The sequence below is a fragment of the Acomys minous genome, assembly GCF_964271855.1.
Source record: "Acomys minous genome assembly, chromosome: 18".
Lineage (NCBI taxonomy): Eukaryota > Metazoa > Chordata > Mammalia > Rodentia > Muridae > Acomys > Acomys minous.
In genome coordinates this window covers 1517495-1533282 of record NC_140501.1, presented here as the reverse complement: position 1 = coordinate 1533282, position 15788 = coordinate 1517495, and the positions used below count along the sequence as shown (strand labels likewise).

General features: G+C 48.5%; 1 protein-coding gene across 2 annotated transcripts in view; it reads right to left on the bottom strand.

Annotated features, from left to right (window-relative positions):
• The window catches only part of TMTC4 (transmembrane O-mannosyltransferase targeting cadherins 4), a 60455-nt gene that overhangs the window by 35058 nt on the left and 9609 nt on the right, over positions 1 to 15788 (bottom strand). The window contains exons 4-5 of one of the 2 annotated variants that reach the window (XM_084767904.1): positions 14781 to 14997; positions 9930 to 10017 (exon numbers count right to left, since the gene is read on the bottom strand). In XM_084767904.1, coding sequence (XP_084624030.1) covers positions 9930 to 10017; positions 14781 to 14997 — 305 coding nt within the window. The remainder of the gene's footprint in view (positions 1 to 9929; positions 10018 to 14780; positions 14998 to 15788) is intronic. The other variant, XM_084767903.1, reaches the window with a different exon arrangement.

Sequence of the window (15788 nt, the reverse complement as noted above, 5' to 3'; positions counted from 1 at the left end):
GGGCCGCTCTAGGATTGTCTGTACCTCTCATGCCTGCGCTAGCTGGCTTCTGTCAACTTGGCACAACCCTAACATATCCTGGACGAGGGACTCCATCTGAGAGCATGCTCCATCAGATTGGTCTCTAGGCAGGTCTGTTGGGTGTTGTCTGGGTTAATGAATGATGTGAAAGGGTGGTGTCACCCCTGGGCTGGTGGTCATGGGCTGTGTGAACCATCAGGCTGAGTGACCCAGGAAAAACAGGCCACTGAGCAGCATCTCTGACCGTCTCTGCTTTATCTCCTGCCCTGACATCCTTCAGTGAGAGGGCAAAAAGGCCCTGTGCACACAGGTAAGCACTGGAAACGCCAGGGAAGTTAAACACAGCTCACTCGTCAATGGAGAGAGGTGTGCTAGCCGCTCTTCCGGGACTGCCAGGAATATGGTGGAGTTTAACAACCTGGTGATCCCTTTGCTGCCTGATGAGGCAGGCTCTGTGCGTATCTTCCAGAACTTTTGTTTTTCACTTATCTTGGACCACTCCCCCTAAGTCTTGAGCACTGATTTCAGACCACAGAACTCATCCTTATGAGATATGCCAGTTGTGCTTTACAGCAGGCTAAGTGACATCATGTTGGGGCCAGGCCAACCCTGACACCCACAGGCGTATGCTTACCCCGGGCAAGCTCACTACACCCTGACTCTTGGGCACCATCTCTGAGCCAACAGCTTCCACTCCCGTGAAAGAACCCAGCCGTGCTTTGGAAAGAGTCTCAGTGTAAGCAAGCCTTTAACTGCTGTGCACGTGGGACTGAGTTCACTGCTATCGGAACGCTTTTTCCGACGTGCTGTGCTGTGCATAATGTGACTAAAGTGAAAGAGTCCAGGCGACTCTAAAGTCCGGGTCCTGCACAGGTTCCAGGAAAACGGGCTGAGCTCAGTTCCATTCCTGCCTCACCCTGACTGCCGTAAAGCCCGCAGGGAGTCACCAGTGACTATGCCGTACAGGTGCAAGCTGAAATAAACCTTTTCCTCTCCAAGTTGCTCTTGGTCAGCAACAGACAGCTCCTAAGCCCCTGCCTCTCTCACTTCCTTCCCTGCAATCGCCCCCTCAGGCTTCTGACACCCCACACCCAGAACAGAAGCCTACAAGGCGCACTGCTCCGGTATCCGTTCACTATTAGTTACTGCCTCTCTTAAATTAGTGGCAATTGAAGATCAAAGGCAACACTTGGGCGGTCGGTTATTAACCTAGTTGACAGCTTCAGAGAGCCACACTCCAGACCTGCAACTACCTAAAAGCAAGTCATTAGTGCTAATGAGCACCTGGACTTATCTAGTCCCAGCTGAGGTGAGCTACACTGCAACACAAGATTCTGAAGACTGGAAAAATATCGTAGAATATCTCACATTTTTATGCTGACTGCATATAAAATTACGTTCCTGATAGACTACAATTCATCTTGATACTTTTTTTTTTTAAGACAGGGATTAATATCCATGCCTAGCCTTGAACTCACGACCCTGGATTTCTGACCCTCTGGTTTTTATCTCTGGAGCGCTGCAACTGCAGACCTGGCTCTTGTGGAGCCGGGGGTGGGGGTGGGGGGTGGGGGGTGGGGGGTGAGGGGGTGGGGCCTGAACCCAGGGCTTCATGCACTGCAGGCAAGCACCCTACCAACTGAGCTACATTCCCAGCCCACTCGCACAAGTGTGTCTCTGTTATGTTCCTACTGCACTGCCGCATCTACAGCCTCCACAATCAGCCTCAGGTCACAAGCGCCGACACCCTGGACATTGTGATGTCCGCGTTCACGATGCACCTTTGAAGCCTTGCAAAGCACGAAGTGAGCCTGCTGAGTCACCCAACTTCCTGTCTTCTACTCGTTGCCACAGAGCTGTCAGGATTTTATCAGGAGCTGTACAGACGACGCTTGTGTATGTCTGTATGTGTAGATTCCAGAATCCAAACTGGGAAACGTGACCTCCTGAAGCCCTACCCTCTGGGGCTGGGAAATAAATGGCTCAGCAGCGAAGAACAGTTGTTGCTCTTCCGGAGGACCCAGGTTTCATTTCCGGCATTTCATAATCCCCTGTAACTCCAGTTCCAGGGGACCCTACGTCCGCTGGCTTTTGCACCCGGGTGCTTGCCTGCATGTGGTACAAGTACATACACTGAGGCACACATACATACATATAAAATAATAAATAAGTCTCTAAAATCACGTCATTTAAATGAAGGGGGAGGGGGCCTTCCTCACAAACGTGTGGTAATGCCTGTGCATGATAAACCAAGGTCAGTCAACATACACAGCACTGGCAAGGTATAGGGGGGTGGGTAAAAGCGTCAACTGAGAAACTGGCTCTGAGTTCTGGGACAACCCCGTCTAGCATAGTTTTATCTACGCAATTCCCCTACATTAAGATTTAATCTTGGGTTGTCAAAGCAGCTACTGCTAATCAGCCCATAGGCACACGACCCGGGTGAATGCGGACCTTGTGGGCTTCTTCTGTTTTTAACCAGTGCTAGCAGCTCCCATTCCAGGTGCCCATTTCAGCACCGAGACAGAAACACCAGGGCCACCTCGCGCATAGAACCTAGCTAATGGCTTCTTAGAAACACCAGGGCCACCTCGCGCATAGAACCTAGCTAATGGCTTCTTAGAAGCCTTTTATATTGCCACACTTCCTCTTCGGCAACAACGCTAAAGCGTCAGTAATCTTCTCAGTGTGAACAGATACAGTCAGAAGTCAAGCCTTTCCATTTTTCATTTACCTCTCAAACCTCTTCGAGATGGAAGTATCCCCATCACGTAAGAGGCTAATTTAAAAAAAAAAGATGTAATATAAGAAGCATATGGAAAATGAATTTTAAACCTAGAGGCAACTGTGAGAAACAGTAAAAACTAAATAAACAAATAATAAATAAACCTCCAGTACAGCTGCACTCATGAATAACCTTTGTGCAGAAACAGCTTCCCTAAGACAGGTAACTGATTATTCGGGTACCTTTACTGGAGCTCCCAGCCCCAACTTTCCAGACGGCTAGACTTTCAGCTCAGGAGATACAGGGGAACACGACTGAGCTGCCCGTCGGCATCCTGCATCTTTCACCTTGAGGAGGAGCACTCTAGGACCATTACCTAGCACAACAAGCAGCAGCAGCTCAGGATGCAGGATGTAGGTGATCTGCACAGGTCCATGTCTCTGCTGGCTAAGATGACACAATCCCTCAGGCCAATGGGGCTGTAAACACTGAAGGAGGGAAGGGGAAGAAAACTCCAACCAACAGAAAGACACTTGTCAGCACTAACTCCCGCGAGTGCCAACAGATGTGACCAATTTAACGAAGCATGTGCCTCCGACTTGGCACTCCTTCCGGAGGGGAAAGCCCTCCTTTTCAGCGAAAGCAGCACACTGTACAAGCTGGCCCTCTTCACCACCCTCTGCCTGGCAGCTCCGCTGAGCTGAGCTGGCACACCATGGTGTGCGTGGGAACCGCGCCATCGCGACAGGTGGCCACAACTCTGTAGCTGCCAGAGCTACACAGTGAGCATCAGACGAGTGTTCCAAGTGCTGGGGCCAACCAAGCCTGCCTCCATACGCAGAATGGGAGTCCATCTTGCTGTCCTCAGACAGGGGGCCAAGCAAGGGACGAACCAAGGAAAGAGAAGGCACAGAAGAAAGATATTCAGCAGTCTATCGCTGATGACCCCAGACCTAAAAACAGTTGTCAGTGTGACACAGTGACTGATTGATTGATTTAATTGCTTTACAAGACAGGGTTTCTCTATGTAGCCTTGGCTGTCCTGGACTCGCTTTGTAGACCAGGCTGGCCTCGAACTCACAGAGATCCACCAGCGTCTGCCTCCCAAGTGCTGGGATTAAAGGTGTGTGTCACCACGCCCGGCTTATTTGGGAGTTCTTAGATGGTAGTCTAGGCTGGCCTCAAACTTGCAATCCTCGCTGCCTCCAGAGTGTTAGGATGACAGGTGTGAGTCGCCTAATTGGACGGGCCTTTTTTTTTTTTTTAAAGCATCATGATTCTAAGTCAAAGATAAAAACGTATCTTAAACAAAAGGCAAGGGAATGAAAAATTGGTTTCCTGGCTGAACTACCACGGAACAGCAACAGAGCGAAAAGGCTTAAAGAGCAAACCGGCCCTGAGACCCTGAAGACACTCATCTGAGCTAAGAACTCACAGGATGTGCCACAGGCAGCAGGACCACGCCTCTCTGGAGGAGCCCTCCTCTCACAGGATGATGTGCCACAGGCAGCAGGACCACGCCTCTCTGGAGGAGCCCTCCTCCCACAGGATGTGCCACAGGCAGCAGGACCACGCCTCTCTGGAGGAGCCCTCCTCCCACAGGATGTGCCACAGGCAGCAGGACCACGCCTCTCTGCAGGAGCCCTCCTCCCACAGGATGATGTGCCACAGGCAGCAGGACCATGCCTCTCTGCAGGAGCCCTCCTCTCACAGGATGATGGGCCACAGGCAGCAGGACCACGCCTCTCTGGAGGAGCCCTCCTCTCACAGGATGATGTGCCACAGGCAGCAGGACCACGCCTCTCTGCAGGAGCCCTCCTCTCACAGGATGATGGGCCACAGGCAGCAGGACCACGCCTCTCTGCAGGAGCCCTCCTCTCACAGGAGGATGGGCCACAGGCAGCAGGACCACGCCTCTCTGCAGGAGCCCTCCTCCCACAGGGCACTTGGTCTTAGTTTAAGGCACTAGCTGAAGAGTGGGACTGTTTCACTGTTCTAGCAAGCTCACTGTACAGTGCCCACCTGGCTCCAGCAGGCCTCAGGACTGACAAGGTGTGTCAGGAGAACAGCACTGTTCTGGTTTGGGCATTAGAATAAACATCCTTCAAATTGTCTGATTATATTATTATTATTATTATTATTATTATTATTATTATTATTATTATTACTAGTAGTAGTAGTATTTTAAAGTAACTTGATGCCTTTATGAAGACATTTTCATTTTTCATTTTTCATTTTTAAAAAAGATTCTGTCCCAAAGGAGCTTATACGTTAAACATGTATGTACACACCCCCACACGCACTCGCCCACATGCACACCCCCACGCACAGTGAAGGAAAGGTAAGCCAGGTAAGACCCTGGAATGATAGCGAGCAGATTCCTCTCTGTTTTCTGAAACCCCAGGACTTCAGAGCTTGGCAGAGTCGCTTCCTAATAAACCCAGGCAGCTGAAGATGGTTCAGACTTTATCATACAGAGCACGCCTATAAAGAAAGCTAACAAGGTGACCAGAATGGAGATGCAGCCACTCAGAGAGCCTCCTAGCCAGTAAACTCAGTGCTATATGTCTGTCCCCTTATAACATAGTATTAACTCAATGTAAAAGCTTCTCTTCAATGGCAGGCTTATGTGTAACCTCCTTTCTACTGGCTTTATGTATTCAAACTCACAAAGTATGAAGACCAGGTCTTTAAGTTGGTTGCTTTAAACACTAAGCCTAAACATTAGACAGCATGATTATTTTAATTCCAATGAAGACTTTCTACTACAAAATTTTTAATTCTTTGCTGTACTTACAGACACAGGCCAAAAAAAAAAAAAAAACATGGCATGAGTCCTTGAGAGCTGCTTGGCCTGTATTCATCTGCACTGACGAGCCAGGGGAAAGAAAACTGAGATGATTTAGGACACGCATGGAGACGGAGACACTCACAGCTTCTTAATATGAAAAGGTGGAAACCTGGCAGAACGTCAAAGGCGGTGGGGGTGCAGAGGCCACCCCAATAATATCCAGCAAACACCACGAAAAGGTTCTTGAACACGTGCAGAGAGACAGAGAGGGAGGACACAGTTCAGGAGGAAGAGTGCAGAAGGGCGTCACTCTCAGCTCCTTGGGCATGCTACGCACTGCAAGCTGAACTTCAATCAGAACAAAGTGTACTAGTGCTGCGGGTGTGACGCAGTAGTCGCACGTGGAAAAAAGGTGCAAAATCCCTGGGTATGGAGAAAGGTATTTTTACATACATAGGTATGACATGTGTGTGTATACGCATGTTCATATAACACGTATGGGACTATAAATCCACCCCTGGGGCGTATGGACTTTATGTTTCTAGGTTTTGCAATGCAGAATTACGCACAGGACCTGGTACAAGAAAGATTTAAAATGTGGCTGACTGGTGAGAGAACAAACGGTGTAAACTGATAAACCCGGTGACATTTTGGGACAGAAATGCTTTTCACCAACACCTGTCATGCACAGGGGACTTCCTGTTCTTCCTCTGTGGAGGCTATGGACCCCACGCATGGCGCGCCTCTCAGAAGAGATGGGCCTCAGGTAACATATGAAGCTCAGCACAAGCTCAACATGGCGCCTTCGTCGAGAGAGAAGGGATAGGGTAGGCGCTGGGAGAGGAGGCGCCTGCGGGTGGTGCGGTCAACTCACTGGTGCAGAGGGGCAAGGCAGAAAGTCCTTAGCTGACTACTGTGGGGGTCAGGCTGGGAGAGGAGGGCGCCTGCGGGTGGTGCGGTCAACTCACTGGTGCAGAGGGGCGAGGCAGAAAGTCCTTAGCTGACTACTGTGGGGGTCAGGCTGGGACGGGGAGGGGCCTGCGGGTGGTGCGGTCAACTCACTGGTGCAGAGGGGCAAGGCAGAAAGTCCTTAGCTGACTACTGTGGGGGTCAGGCTGGGACGGGGAGGCGCCTGCGGGTGGTGCGGTGAACTCACTGGTGCAGAGGGGCGAGGCAGAAAGTCCTTAGCTGACTACTGTGGGGGTCAGGCTGGGACGAGGAGGGGCCTGCGGGTGGTGCGGTCAACTCACTGGTGCAGAGGGGCGAGGCAGAAAGTCCTTAGCTGACTACTGCGGGGGTCAGGCTGGGACGAGGAGGCGCCTGCGGGTGGTGCGGTGAAGGGTCAACTTCACTGGTGCAGAGGGGCGAGGCAGAAAGTCCTTAGCTGACTACTGTGGGGGTCAGGCTGGGACGAGGAGGGGCCTGCGGGTGGTGCGGTCAACTCACTGGTGCAGAGGGGCAAGGCAGAAAGTCCTTAGCTGACTACTGTGGGGGTCAGGCTGGGACGAGGAGGGGCCTGCGGGTGGTGCGGTGAACTCACTGGTGCAGAGGGGCGAGGCAGAAAGTCCTTAGCTGACTACTGTGGGGGTCAGGCTGGGACGAGGAGGGGCCTGCGGGTGGTGCGGTGAACTCACTGGTGCAGAGGGGCGAGGCAGAAAGTCCTTAGCTGACTACTGCGGGGGTCAGGCTGGGACGGGGAGGGCGCCTGCGGGTGGTGCGGTCAACTCACTGGTGCAGAGGGGCAAGGCAGAAAGTCCTTAGCTGACTACTGTGGGGGTCAGGCTGGGAGAGGAGGGCGCCTGCGGGTGGTGCGGTGAAGGGTCAACTTCACTGGTGCAGAGGGGCTAGGCAGAAAGTCCTTAGCTGACTACTGTGGGGGTCAGGCTGGGACGAGGAGGGGCCTGCGGGTGGTGCGGTCAACTCACTGGTGCAGAGGGGCAAGGCAGAAAGTCCTTAGCTGACTACTGTGGGGGTCAGGCTGGGACGAGGAGGGGCCTGCGGGTGGTGCGGTCAACTCACTGGTGCAGAGGGGCAAGGCAGAAAGTCCTTAGCTGACTACTGTGGGGGTCAGGCTGAGGACCTTGCTAAAGAGAGAGAGAGGGGGTGGGGGGCTCCCTGCAACAAAACAAAACAAAAACAAAAAACAAAAACTGACTGTAATATGCCCAAGGCCTTCTCAGGCTACCTTTAGACTTGCCGGAGAAACGCAAGGCCGAGTTGCAACCTCAGTGAAATCCATTCACTCTGATAAAGACTCAAGGCACAGGGGTTGCAAACACCCACTTTAAACTGGGCAGTAACCACGACAGCTCCAACTCAAGCCTGCCGGGGCATGTGAACAGTTTAGGGGGGCAGAACGGACGCAGACACAACAGGCTGAGGGTAACTTTCAGGGCCAAGGCACTGAGACCTGAACCAACTATCACAATTTCATACGTTCTAAAGACCAAGTAACTTCAAAAACGTCAGACCAAGCTGGAGGTGACCCTGTGGGATCCCCTTAATCCACTCTTTCCTGAACTAAAGTCAGTTTAACTTAGTCAGTGACCAGGATCCGGGGAGGTGAGGTGGGCAGCGAGCTTCTGTGAAGGCTCCCACGGTTGGAAGGACGTCAAGCAACCCGACATCTGTTCATAATCCTAGCCGGGTCCCACGAGAGCTGGTGCCACCACCGCTACCGGCCTGCAAACACGGAACACGGCCAGCTTCACTTTATTAAAGATATTTCTAAACTCAAGACCTAACCATCTCTTTCTCATGCTAAAGTAAACACACAGTATAAATGCTAAGTTCGTGTCACTGGACCAAAAAAAAAAAAAAGGTTATATGGTGAGCAATTTGCCACCCACTTCCCAGGAATGAAGCATGAATTAAGTGAAGAACCAGCATCCACACTATCACGTGTATTTATTTTGCCTTTCAGCACTAGGACTATAGCCAGAGGCCTCGCCCATGCCAGTGGTCCACTACCAAGCTACACACCCAGGCCAAAAGGCTTCATAAACCTACTACTTTTTGTGTGGATGGCTCTTACGAACAATTTTATGATTATAAAGGAACTCAAAACAGATATACACATACTATGTAAATATTAACGCATAAATCCGTTAACTGGAGCACAGTAAGAGTAAAGAATCCAGGAAGGCATTACAAAAAAGCTTTACTTTTTTTCACCACTCTAAAAGAACATTCCATTCAAAAAGCCCAGCAAATGTATCAGTGTTTACTCAATGGAAGGATTTTTACTGTTGTAATGATTTTCCCTATGATCTCACAAGAGCAATCTTTAAAAGCACTGGGAAGCCCTATATGACACATCCTACATGTTAAATCTATTCATATTTAATACCTAATATAAATGTAACACTTTCTTCGAAAGGGATTTCTGATTACTGTGAAATTGATTTATAATTGCAAGTAGCTGCTTTACGAAGGTTATGTTAAGATTAATAAACGATGACTGAAGACACATTTCTGGGGAAAAAAAATCCGTAAGTCTGAAGTTTTAATTTTCCTGGGGAAGAGTGTGAGAATGCTGAGGAGCTCCTGTTCTGTGTACCTGCAGATCCTAACTGAACTGCCAATGGTAGAACGTGCAGGGCCACCACACTGGAGGGAGGAAGCTCCCATTCCTGAGTCACAGTCTCGTGGGAAACACACCGGCACCTGCCAGCTTTGTGAGACTAAGGCAAGCACAGGAGCTGTGGTTAGCGGGGAGATCCTGGCCAAGGAAGTGATGGCGGTGTGTCTTCCTGCTCTGTTCACCTGTGGTCTCAGTAAGAAAAGCCGCCCTTGCTCTGCTCTGCACAGGAAGATATTCCATCCGCTTGTCCCCACCTTGGTCAACTGATATGCAGTGTTTATTTTACTCTCAGCATGATAAAAAGGATGACAGAAGGGTGTGAGGCATGGTCATGCTTACTCGGGCAGAGTCCCCTTCTCCTGTGTCACAATGGAACTGCATATCTGCGGGAAGCGGAGACTCAGGGTCCAGCCTGCACGCAAGCCAGGTGGAGGAACAGTGGAGTGGAGGCTCTCATAGAGCTGGTTCAATCCGCCCTTGGAAATTAGGAAGCGGCAGCTGGCCATAAACACGTATGAGCTCTGAGGAGTCCAGAGCCAGTATGCAGCCATGCAATTTTCCTGAAAATAAAGCAGCCCACTCCACCCCCACAAACACAGCGCTTCAGTGGTTCAACTCGGGGCTTTGCTGTATTACTGATCTGGACCACGGCATTATAAAAAGGGTAAGGAAATAAACACGTGTAACCTGGTCCACCTCAAATGATAACCTTATACGAACAGACTAAGGCATTATCTGTTACAACACTGTTCCAAAGGACAAAATAATGACGATGGTGGCAAGTGAGAAAGGCAAAACACGATGCTTACTTTCTTTAAACGCTTGACAGTAGCCAAGGAAAGACAACAAGAAGAACAGGGCACACAGCAGGTCTGCGCGGCCAACAACACCAGCAACCTTAAGAGACGAGAAGAAAGATTTACATACAAAGCAAGCATTCTTAAATTTTGAATATACAAAGCCTGCAATTTACCCGTCCCCACACCCTAATGGCAATGTGCTGGCAGTGCTGTACAAAGCAGCGGTGTTACCTTGCCCCTGCCTCCTGCTCTCTCCCCACTTTCTGGCCCAGGACTTCATTTCATTGCTTTAAGAGAACTGGGTTATTTGAGCAGACTGCTCTGGGCACGGCACATGTCTAGCAAAAGCTGTGTTATTTATTTAACACTTTACGCCCAAGAGCACCAGTAACCCAGGTTTCTCATGCCCCATAGGAGATTTTGAATATAAAAATGTTACCAGCTCAGAGGGCACAGCATTAAAAAATAAGAACAAAATAAATCTTGGAAGTGGCAAGATGGATCAGTGGGTAAAGGTACCTGCTGCACAAGCCTGCAGACATGAGTTCAATCCCCAGGACCATTACATACGTACCATCTCATCCATGTCCCAATATCAGGCATGCACACACACATACACAATAGTAGTAGTAATAATAATAATAACAACAACAACAACAATAACAATAATAATAAATAATTATAGTAATAAATTGAAAAGAATTTTAAATCTGATATGGGCAGAGGGGCTGTGGCAAACCCTCTGGTAACTGAAGCAACCAAAGGCAATGTAGAGTCACTGTCCTCTGAGGAGCCACAGAGGCAGCACAGGGGACCCGGGGCTTCTTGGAATGACTGAAGGGGAAGACACAGTCTGGACAAAAAACGGGGACAAAGCCCAAAAGCATCAGGCTGTTGAAGCCCCTTTTACAGAATGGTCAAGGAACACACCAAGAAATGAATGGTAAGCAATTAAGCTGAATCTGTGAGGGAAAGTCCTTCCGGTTGTGGGCTCAGCAGACCCATCTTTCCATCCTCGTTTCTGGTAAAACTATAAAAGACCGTCTCAAGTTTCTAAGTGATGAAGGTTGCATTACCTGACATAAACACACAAAAGACAAATCTATAACAAGCGTTTTAACATAAAGAAGGATTTAGCATTCCAATGAATATTTGTCCGAGTAATTAAAGAGAGCTCACAGCAAGGATTGTCCAAGGTTATCCAAGAACAGGTGATCCCCACCCACCCGAGAATGACGTAAGGAGGAGAAGGTTTTTCTTTTCTTTCTTTTTTGACATTTGCAAGGTATGTATTTCCAAGTAAATTTCTTTCCAACAGCTGTGTTTTTCTTTCAGATTACCTAAACACTCTTATTAAGCTTTTCTGGGGGGCGGGTAGAAATCAATGCACCCTCCCTCAGTCTATTTACCAGGTGGCATCTGAGTTTCCTTACAAGGGACAAGACAGACAGAGAGGGGAGGTGGGCGGGGGTTTCCCTCCTAGTTCCTTTTGATGGATGGTGAGGGAATGCCTACAACCCCAGAACTTTAAAGGTGGAGGCAGGAGGATGAGAGTCCAAAGCCTTCTTCCTATAAAAAGCTACAATTGAATTTGAGAGGAGCCTGGGATACAAACACCATATCTTGTCCCCTCCCTGGCAAAGCATCTGGATTCAGCAGATGGGTAGGTAGAAGTCTTAAAGAGGCCTCAGCTTTTCTGATACCAAAAGCCAGGTAACTTGTCATCTTTAGTCACGCTTTGAGGGCAGTGGTACAAGGAGGCCTCGGGTGTACCTCATCAAGGCCGCTGAGCCAAACCCAGACCCGGGCCTAAGTGATACTGTCTCCTGCCTCTCCTCCCTTACAGGAAACCTGTCCCCTGTCAGAAGCTTCATGCCCCTACTAACAATTCAGGGGTTGGGGTGGATTTGTATTTCCATCAGCTGAGGAGCAAATCAATCTGTCTGTAATGATTTCCCTACCAATCAGAGCCCAGAAGGGATCTGACTGAAGTGTGACCAATTCGTCAGGGGCTAGGAAATGTTCAGTGCTAAATTGGTTATGGTGGCACATCTTCATAGTCATAGCACTTTGGACACTGAGGCAGGAGGATCAGGCATTCAAGGCCAGCCCCCATTACACCCTGTCTCCAGTAAACAAACAAACAACAAATAAAACTAAAACTTCAATAATAAAGAAATAATAATAAAGAAAAATATATTATATATTTCCTTATTTATATAATATATAATATATATAAAATATATAATAAAGAAAACATTAAATGCTTTTTTTTAATACTAGGCAAAAATATCTTCCTTATTAACACTGGGTGTGTGAGTGTGTGAAGGCACAAAACACATTAATATTAATGAGCAAGAGCTGCATGTCATTAACGCCTGGTAGGGCTCACACCGCTGCTCCATCCTCTTAATGCTAACACAGACACACTTACTGCGACCTGCACTGTCCTCCTGCCCCAGGGAGCCACATGCAGGGTGGCACTGCCATGGCCAGAGCACAGCAGAGAACTGGCTGTGCCCCCCATCCTGGCAGGACACCTGTGCGGCACTCCCCTGCCACCTGAAGATAAGCTCCAGGTTTAAAGCTGGCGTTAAAATGTAGAGTGGGAGATAACAGGAAAAAGCAGATAAGAGGAAATTGGATAGTGTGTCAACATAATGAAAGGTAAACATACAAAGTATGTCTGTGAATGCTAATTTTTAATTATTCCTTATTTCCTTATTTAAATGGCTATCATAGAATGGCAGAGATGAAGAGAATTTTCAAATATTGCCTTTCCCTGCAAGTAGCCCTGCCCCACTGTGTGTGTGCAAGTGTGTGTGCAAGTGCGCGTGCGCGTCACACACATGTGTCTGTCTTTGTATATGCGCACACTTGAAGCATGCCCAGGCTTTGAAATATTTTTATTAAAAAACTTTTACACTTAAAATCAGAATGTGGGGAAATCTTTAGCTAATCATTCAAATATTTTATTTTGGTTTTACAATTATGTCCAATTAGACAAGAAGCAGTCAATCCAACCAGGGTTTTCCCAGAAAGTCCCCTGTTTGTGTCAGATGCAACACTGTTCTGAGATGCGACACTGTATCTGAGGTACAACACTGTATCTAAGGTGCAACACTGTACCTGAGATGCAATGCTGTATCTGAAGTGTAACGCTGTATCTGAGGTGCAACAGCTGTATCTGAGGTGCAACACTGTATATAGGCGGGACACTAATCTGAGATGCAACACTGTATCTGAAGTGTAACGCTGTATCTGAGGTGCAACACTATCTGAGGTGCGACACTGTATATAGGTGGGACACTATCTGAGGTAGAACACTACATATAGGTGGGATACTCTCTGAGGTGCCACACTGTATCTGAGGTGCAACAACACTTAGACAGGAGAAGTGAGGCTGAAACTAACTGTAATTTGGTCACAGTTGTGCACAAATGAGATTTAAAGGGTTTTAAGTGGACTCTTACACCATCAGCCCATAGCCTTTCACAAAAGATACAGAAGGCAACGGTGAAAATTCCATGGTATCTACTTGGCATAGCAGTAGAACCGGGTGAATCTTCTACTGAGGCTAGAAAAGGCTGCCCAGTTAGAGGAAAGGGATCCAAAGGCAGGCAACAGAGTCAGGGGTCTCGCCTTCTCTGAGAAGAAAGGGAAGGGACATGGGGGAGGGGAGAATGAGGGACTGGGAGGAGAAGACAGAGGGGAACTTCCTACTGGTGTGTAAAGTAAATAAATAAATTCCATGGTTTTCTGGATACCAAAGAACAGACATGAGAAATCAGATTCCAAAAACAAAAACTCTGCTTAACATTTTAGGATTGATTAAGACCCTCAGCAGGACAATCAGTTAAATGTGGGTGTTTAAATGTCTGCTAAAGGTCAAAGTCCACTGTGAGAGAAAGCATACGGAGCATTCTACCCCAGCACGTTGTAGTTCCAGGAAACTGAATTAAGCTATTCAGCAACATGCTACTTCATACTTTGCAAGGTTCAGGTATGCACATAGGGGGTTCCTGACAACCTGAAAAATGCCCCTAAATTTCAACAGTCTGTGTCTAGAGTGCACTCTTCTTTGTGCCCGAGGCAGGGGCATGGCCACAGGACAACACCTGGCCAAGTCTGTTATGGGGAAGCCATCCAAAGGGGGAGGAGGAAGATGGGCCATGGAACCCTGGAGTTTTACTATATCCTGCACTCACTTTTCTTCATCCTCTTGGGATACTTACTGCCTGTAAAGCAGTACTGGAGTGTGTGATGTCATATGCTTTTATGCTAATTGAGAACTTTTTTTTGTAAACCACAAAGTTAGCTATTACAGAAAAACTGCCCTGGGCCAGGTGTGCTTGCTTTTAATTCTAGAACTCGGGATGCAGAGGCAGGTGGATCTCTGTGATTTAGAGTCTGGGACAGTTTACATAGGGAGTTCTATGCCAACCACGGCCTACATAGTAAAATCCTGTCTCCCACCAAAAATGAATAAGATAAATAAAAACTACCCCAGTCTCTGCACTGAGGAAGTCTCCAGAGTCACACAACAGCCTTGAAGCTGGTGTTATCGCCACGCTAAACAGACAGTGCCACCGGAGATCCCAGCACACTCTGAGGAGAAAGTCTCCCAGTATGGTAGCTATTACATTTCCATAAAGACATGTCTTTGACCTGGAACCCACCGTTTCAAGTGCCCGACAAGGAGAGCGTTACGTACGTCCTGAAGACAGTGCAGTTGGCACCCTAGCTCTGCAAACACGGGCAATGCAAGAAGAGCCTATTTCAGAAAACCAGGTGTAACATAAAATGCCTTAGATCTTACACTCATGCAGATTGTCACACCGGGGTGGGGGTGATACTTACACACTCAGTGTGCACTGGATGGACAGCAAACAGCAGTGCCGCCAGCAGGGACGCTCTGGGGGCCAAGTGCACCCTCCGGCCTTTACTGGTGTACTGCAGACCACCAAACAGCACTGAGAAGACATCCAGCATGAGGATGGAGACGCCACTGTGCAGGAGGATGTTGACCACATGGAAACCCACGGGGTGGAAGCCTCCAGATAGGTAGTAGTTGATCCTGCAACAGGTGGGGGTTGCTCACGGTGGACGCATAAAGCACATGAAAAACTGCACAAAGGTAATAATGCCCGCCCAGCCGAGAAACCTGAAGAAAATGAACACAATCTGCCATTGAGGAGAGTGGACAGAAATGGCCGCGTCACAGGGGAAGGCTACCCCACCAGGGGCCTGGAATTAAGTTAGCCAGGGAGCTCACATATCTGCACACACACACAAAAAGCACTTTCACACTATGTATCCCCAGCCTTCTCCCACAGGACACCTTCCTGCGGTTAGTTCAGTTATTCCTTCTGCCTGTGTTTCAACTGCTGGCGGTTCTGTTTTTAAATGTTTCTCTGCAAGATCTGTTTAAATGCATTTAAATGCATCCCAGAAATAGGTATATGAACTCTGTCACATGACTGACTGGGAGCTCTGGTTAATGGGGGCCAGAGAAGTCATCTTTAAACTTTATTTTTGTTACATACTGACTTGGATTCAGAGCTTAACTTTGCCACGGAAACACACACACACACACACACACACACACACACACACACACACACACACACAGAGTTTTACAGGATGCCTGTATTGCCTTGGTATGTGTTGTATGCTCCCTTGGCACTTTGCTGATGGGTGGGCTCTCTGAGAGCCAGCGAGGCAGATGCTTTGCTGGAGTGAGCATCATCCTTGCACAGGGTCCAGGCTAACCTCTGAGTAACTCTAGTTCTCGATTCTGCAACTGAAATGGAGAGTCCTCAGGTGCATCCCCTCAGCCTTCCTGTGGCCCACTTCCTCAGACCTGAA